At 52.1% G+C, this 6,961-nt stretch overlaps 1 protein-coding gene across 1 annotated transcript; it reads right to left on the bottom strand.

Moving 5' to 3' along the window:
- Positions 1 to 4,464: 4,464 nt before the first annotated feature.
- Positions 4,465 to 6,383, bottom strand: IFI27L2 (interferon alpha inducible protein 27 like 2). Its single transcript, XM_003260917.3, has 4 exons — positions 6,242 to 6,383; positions 5,964 to 5,993; positions 5,198 to 5,359; positions 4,465 to 4,676 (listed from the first exon to the last, which is right to left on the bottom strand). Exons 1-4 carry the CDS (start codon positions 6,246 to 6,248, stop codon positions 4,483 to 4,485), a joined length of 393 nt encoding a protein of 130 aa, XP_003260965.1. The 5' UTR covers positions 6,249 to 6,383; the 3' UTR covers positions 4,465 to 4,482.
- Between the last annotated feature and the right edge of the window lie 578 nt (positions 6,384 to 6,961).

Here is a 6,961-nt window from a genome sequence, read left to right as displayed (position 1 = left end):
GATTAATGAGTGACTTTGCAATGTAGGCCACTGAGGCTCAATCCCGCTGGGGACCACTAGAGACAACATGGAACAGGCAAGAGTTGTCCCACCTGTAGGGTGTTAATCGCCCGACTCCCATCCATCATTGGCTGAGGTCTATTCTGGATCAATGCGTGGACACTTTCAGCCTGTCTTGTGGGCCTCATGAGTGGGACCCTGGGAGGGAGGGTCAAAGGTGTTGGATGTAGGGAGCAGTAGGCAGGGACTAGAAGACAGAGTGTAGTGGGTAGGGGCAACAGTACAGACAGGACAAATGATGTTCATGCTGGGAAATGTGTATGTCTTTTCTTCTGGCTAGGCCTTTCCCTGGGGGTTGAGTCAATCCAAGCAGGAGTTGAGCTGGACTTGGGTTTTGTAGTTGCCCTATGCTATGGTTTGAATGTTTGTCCCAACTCACGCCGACATTTAATTGCCATTGTAACAGTATTAAGAAAGAGGACCTTTAAGAGGTAAGCCGCAAGGGCTCCACCCGCATGGGTGAGATTAATGCCATTATAAAAGGGTGAGTTTGGCCCTCTTTTTCTCTTTCTCATCTTCCCACTTTCTATCATGTGATGATGCAGCAAGAAGGCCCTCAAACATACTGGTACCTTGATATTGGACATCCCAGCTTCCAGAACTGTGAGCCAATACATTTCTATTAGTTATAAATTAACCAGTCTGTGGTTTTCTCTTACAGCGGCACAGACTAAGACACTGTGGTTGCTGTGAGTGTGCCACTGGCTTCAGATCAGTGTTACCCTGTGCTTAGGGCGGAGGCTGGCCTGCAGAGGAGTTTGCTCAGTGTCTTTTAGCTTCTGCACTGCGCCTGAGCCTTGGATATGGTCTCTGTACATCTGCCCCATCCCCAGTGGTAGACATCTGTTTGCTTGTTATTTGCTAGCCTGGTTGGATGGGAGAAGTTGGATTCTCTATGATCCTCAGCCAGCCTCAGTCTAGGCAGGCCCTGTATGTTTGGGGCTTAGGGGTGGCATTTTCTCAAGATCCCTGCCCCTCTCCTAAGGGTAGCAGGTCTCCAGGTCTGGGCTCAGGATGGTTTCTTGCTCTTCTCCAAGGGCGGAGGGTTTTACTTTTTCTTCTCCTTCTGCAATTGTCTTTGCATGAGCTTTGGAAGCTACAGGGTTGGCTGTCTTTCCCCCGTGGCTTAAGGTTCTTGTGCCCTTCTTCTAGAAGAGAAGGAAGGTGGAGGTAATTTGATGCCCTTCCTGCTCCCTTCCTCCAGTCTTGCCCTTCCCAGGGAAGCTTTCTCCAGGACCCTGCAGGGACCCAGTCCGCAGGGAAAAGGGTCTGCAGGTTGGTAGGACCCATGCTGTCTCTGTGGCTTCTGAAGGTCCTATGCACTCATGTGAGTCTTAGGTGGCCTTTAGCAATCACTTAAGACTTTTAGCTAATTCCTTACTCGCTTGTGCAGTGGACCCCAGGGGGCTCAGTGATCCAGAGTTCTGTCTCTCCTTGGAGGCACCTGACTGTCCTGAGAGTTCAGGCCATCTGGTGCCCCTGCAACCTCAGCTGTCCTAGGGGTTCAAGGAATGTAATGATTTTGTAGACTGGCTTTTTTTTTTTTTTTTTTTTTTGAGAAAGGGTCTTGCTCTGTTGCCCAAGCTGGAGTGCAGTGTGCAATCTCGGCTCATGGCAACCTCCATCTCCCTGGCTCAAGAGATCCTCCCATCTCAGCCTCCCAAGTAGCTGGGACCCAGGCATGTGCCAATGCACCCAGCTAATTTCTGTATATTTTGTATAGATGGAATTTTGCCATGTTGCCCAGGCCAGAACTCCTGGACTCAAGTGATCCACCCTCCTTGGCCTCCCAAAGTTCTGGGATTACAGGTATAAACCACTGTACCTGGCCAGCTCTTCCTTCTTGATAGGTTACCAAGTGGTCAATAAGATGCCTTGTGTGCACCCAGAAGGCTGCCTTAAGACCATCTGTTAGAGTGTGGGCAGAAATTTTAGAACTTGTATTTCTACTTATACCTCATTCTTTGAAACACCTCCAGGGAATGAGGCTTCTCTGGCAGGAAGTGAGACTTCACCCTAGCAGTGAATGGAGCATCAGGGGACACCCAAAAATGCCTGTCACCAGGGTAGGAGCTGTGAATACCCACGAAATTCCTCCTTGGGGAACAAGGGAATCAAAAAAAGTCTAACTTATAAATGTAGTCATCTCCCATCCTATGTTATTTCTCTTTTTTTAAAAAAATTATTTTATTTTAATTTTAAATTACTTATTATTTTTCAGTTTTCCAGAGGCTGAAGCTAAGAAATTCTCTCCTGTCCTTTAGGTCTTAGGCAAAGCGTCTTTGTTTCAGAGGCCTTCTTTGACCATCCCATCTAAGGAGGGCCTCTGTTATTCTCACATGATGACATTCATCACACAGCCTGGCTTAATGGTGGTGGGAGCCAAGGGTTAGAATAATTAAGGGAAAAGTTTCCATCCCGGTCATATCTGGGTCTCCAGACAGGGAGGCTGGAGCTGTCTCATGGGTTATGGGCAGCAGCCCTCAGTGGTGACGGCTTCTGAGGGGCCAGGAACATGGCGGGAAGGAGCAAGATGCTGAGACCTCCAGATGAGACAGAAGTAGACAGATGCCCCTTCTGCTCTGTTCTCTGTGTAGTTGATGCTGATCTGTTGGAGGAGAGGAGAGGCAGCCTTCTCAGTCACCCCTTCATACCTGAGCCCTTGGGGAAAAGGCCCCAGCTTTTGTTCCTGGACACTTGGCCTCTCTTTCCTAGGTTCAGCTGTGTAGGCCGTCCTTGGGAGGAAGATGGAGACCAGGGTGCTCCCCTTGTGGAGTCTGGGGTGCCGTTGTCCTCTGGGGGGCTCAGAGCCTAGGTCTCTGTCCCACAAAATAGAGGGGAGTTTCAGGAGCAGCAGACATGAATGTGCCTCAGCATAAGGAACCTAAAATGTATGGGGGCAGAAGGACAGCTGGGGGTCATCCAGACCAGACTTGCTTCCCTGTAAAACCTCCAGGCTTCGGAGTTCCCTCCTGCCTCTGTTGCTCTCCATGGCTGCCTAGAGGTCCCCTTCCTCTCGCTGGCTTCTGGGAGGTATTGCCTTCCACCCACGCTGCCATGGAAATGCCTAGTTACATCTCCCTCTCTAGTTCTCTCACTGAGCAGCTGGGACTTACTTCCTCCTGGGACACCTTTCCTTTTGCCTCCCTCCTCCTCTGTTAGACTTCCAGTCACCTTTCAAGGCCCAAGCCTTTTGCCTCCTCTTCCGGGAAGCCTCCCCAGATGTGAGAATAGATCTCTGCCTCCTCTGTGCTCCCTGCTTGTGGCTGGTGTCCATCACTGCACTGAACGTAATGCTCTGTGTCACTTTTGTTTGGGTAAGTGCCCAGTTTCTCCTGACATCATAGTCTCCTGGGGGTCCGTGTGAACTCCTCCCATCCACTGTAGCACTCGTCACATGAACAAAGACTGGAGTCTTTAGGTGACTGATATAGTTTGGATGTTTGTACCCTCCAAGTCTCATGTTAAAATGTGATTCCCGTGTTGGAAGTGGGGCCTAGTGGCAGGTGTTTGGGTCATGGAAGCGGATCCCTCATGAATGATTCCATCTCCTCCCCACAGTAAGGAGCGTTTTCACTCTATTTGTTCACAAGAGAGCTGGCTACTTAAAAGAGCCTGGCATCTCTCTTGCTCCCTCTCTCGCCACATGACACACCTGCTCCTCCTTCCCCTTGTGCAATTGTAAGCTTCCTGAGGCTTCCACCAGAAATAAATGCCGGCTTGTACAGACCATGCTTCTTGTACAGTCTGCAGAACTGTGGGCCCAAATAGACCTCTTTTCTTTATAAATGACCCAGCTTCAGATATTCCTTTATTGCTACCCAAAACAGACTAACACAGTGAGGGTGTGGTCAGGGTTCCAGGTCCTCATGCATGAACTCAGCCTCTCCTTCAGTTTTCCAGACACAGTTTGGTGACCATTCCTGACTCAGCCTCCTCCCCTCAAAGTGCCTAGAGCCTGAATGTAACACTGGACACATTGTCTTTTCCTGCTGGCTTGCTTATCAGCCTTCTGACAAGGCTTTGGGGTTGGGCAAGGGAAGGACGGTGTCCTGCTCATTCTGGGTATCTAGTGCCATTAATGAAGAACAGAGGGCTCTACAGTCAGTGGTTCCTGAAGTGCCCTGGCTACCCCTCACCCCTGCCTCCCAACAGGAGCCTGTGACAATGCCAACATTGAATAAGGGGGAAACTGAGGCCCAGAAAAGGCCCATGAATGGCCCTGGGTCACACAGCCCATCCCCGTAAGGCTGCGACCAATCAAAGCCTTCTGCCTACTGATTATCTGCATGGCCAACCACCTCCCTCTGCCCCTCCATGACAAGGCAGTCTAGGAGAGGGGGAGAACTGGAAACCTCCAGCTCAGAACTCCAACCAGAGCTGCAAGAAGCAAAGACAGGGAGATGCATCTGCATGTGACCTTTATTCCTCATGTTTCTCTGACTTGAGTGGGGGTTTTGGAGGTTCACCTTGGGGTACATTTTCTCTTGCCTCATCTCCTTTAGCCTTGGGTTCAGCTGGGAGAGAAGAAGAAGGTGAATTCCCCAAGCAGGCCCCCAACACTGACCCAACAGAGGCCAGGAGGATGTTGGATGATGTGGAGAGTCCGGCTGCTCCTGTGGAGGAGACAGAGAATGAGCACAGGGGTCGGGCAGTGGCCCAGAAATCCCACCCGGATCCCTTCTCCAGGTCCTGAAAATCCCAGGGCTCTGCCTTGGGTAGAAGCTGCTAGAGGCAACTAAAAGACAGCTCAGGGGTGAATTCACGGAAACTGAGACACAGAGGGAGAGTCATCTACAGACAGACCCTAAGAGCTACAGGGCCCCTCACTTTACACAGGAGGCCACTGAGGCCCAGAGAGGGCAGGGGACCTTGCCCAGGTCACCCAGGTGTCACAGCCCAGGCATCGCTCTTGGCCTAGGTTCCTTTCCTCTTCTCCCTACCCAGCACCCCATCACCCCTCCACTCCCACCCCAAACCTCACTCAGAAGGAGCCAGAAGAGGGGACAGTGAGGGAGAGACTGAAGACCCAGGAAGCTGAGGGTCACGGAACTGCAGGGTGAGAAGAGCTTCCCTCGGGCTCAGCCTCAGGGCTGGATCTTCTCGCAGCTCTGGTGGTCCTGTCTAGGACACTTACCCACGGACTGCAGAGTAGCCACCAGGCTCCCCGCAGAAACCCCACCCCCGTTGGCAATGGCTGCTGCAGACATCATCTTGGCTGCTATGGAGGACGCGGCGATTCCTGCCCCAGTGAAGCCCATGGCACTGAGCACCACGGGCACAGCCCCCACTGCCAGGGCTGTAGGGAGAGAAGCTGAGTGCAGAGGTGGGCTCAGGAGAAGGGATCCTTCCCCCCGCCCCCCGCTTAGGAATTCCTTGACAGCTTCTGGGGACTGTCAGCTTGAGCAATAGAGAGGTGGCAGCTTAGGGGTCTTCTGGTGAAGAAAAGGTGGAGTGTGGAGCCAGGTGAAGCAAAGATGTCATAGAAGGACCAGGCATAGCCCTGGTTTGTCTCTAACTTGCTGTGTGATGCTGAGGAAGTCAATACCCTTCATTGGGTCTCAGGTTTGTGTGTGTGTGTGTGTGTGTGTGTGTGTCCACTCATAAATGTGAAATAAGCCATGTGGAGTTTAGCTGCAAACCCTCTTTCAAACGATCTTCCTCCTATGCTTATTCGACATAAGGACTGGAAGAGAAGCTGGGGCAGGAATGGGAGTGAGCTTTTCCCTGGAGTATTTTGATGCTGCTCTCGGCCCCTATGGCTCACTCAGGCTCCTCAGGCAGCTTCGGAAGTGGAAGGTGAGAGGATGAGAGCCAGCCCAGTGCCTCATCTCTGCGTTCTCCCAGCACCCCCGGGACCAGGCTAGGTGAGGGCCTGGAGACAGGCGATCCGGGTAACTTACCTCCTCCCACTGCAGCAGCAGCTGCCCGTTCTAGAGAGAGAGTGCCAGGGGAAGGCAGAGGGAGAGGGGAAAGGGGAGAAAGAGGAGAGAGAGGGGGAGAAAGGGAGGGAGGGAGAGGGAAGCAAGGAGCGGAGGGGGGAAGGGAGGGAGAGGGAGTCAGTAGGTCAGCTGGTTGATGAAGTCAGGGAATGAAGCTGTTCCCTGTCCCTTCCTGGGCTGGGGTAGGGGAAGCCTGCTCCCAGCCCAGCCCGCCAGCCCCCTGGGGAAGCAAGACTCACTCATCATTGTGAGGCCGTCCGGATCCCAACTTGGCCCAGGAAATGACAGCGTTCTTGGGGTGTTACTTCCCCCTCCATCCAATAGCGACGCGCCCACTCTGGCAGCCCTAGAGAGACGCAGGCCCCGCCCCCACCCCACCCCGCTCGCCCCGCCCCCCACCCCACCCCGCTCGCCCGGGCGCCTTCGCGACTCCCCGACTCGCCTGTCCCGGCTTGACGGATCTACCGAAGAGAAAAGCGCCGGAAAGAACCTGGAAGCCATAGCAAGTGAGCCCTGCTTCCAAATTGCTGTAGCACCGCCCCCCACTCCAGCCCCGCCAATAACAGAAGAGCTGTTTGCTGCAAAAACCAAAACCAAAACCAACACAATAACAAACAAACAAAATGCAAGGAGAAAAACGATGTTTAATTTAATCAACGATGTTTAACTTCCAGAGAAACCCTAATATAAATACATTCTGGCACGTTTCCTCCCAGCCTATGTCTCCCCTGAATATGTAAACACCACCTCCACCACCGGCCAAGTTCCCATCACACTCTGCCTTGCAAATTACTCACTTTAGTTAATCAACCATTTAGATTTCCCCAGGCTGCTTAATATTCTTCAACAAGATTTTTAAAAAGTCAAGTTTATTAAGGTGTATGTAATTTACACAAAGTAGAATTCACCCTTTTAGTGTACACTTCTGTGAGTCTGGGCGACTTTGACAGCTCTGATTC

This window comes from Nomascus leucogenys, chromosome 22a, assembly GCF_006542625.1.
Source record: "Nomascus leucogenys isolate Asia chromosome 22a, Asia_NLE_v1, whole genome shotgun sequence".
NCBI classification, from domain to species: Eukaryota; Metazoa; Chordata; class Mammalia; order Primates; family Hylobatidae; genus Nomascus; species Nomascus leucogenys.
Note: the sequence above shows the minus strand (reverse complement) of the source record. Positions and strands in the feature narration are given on the sequence as shown.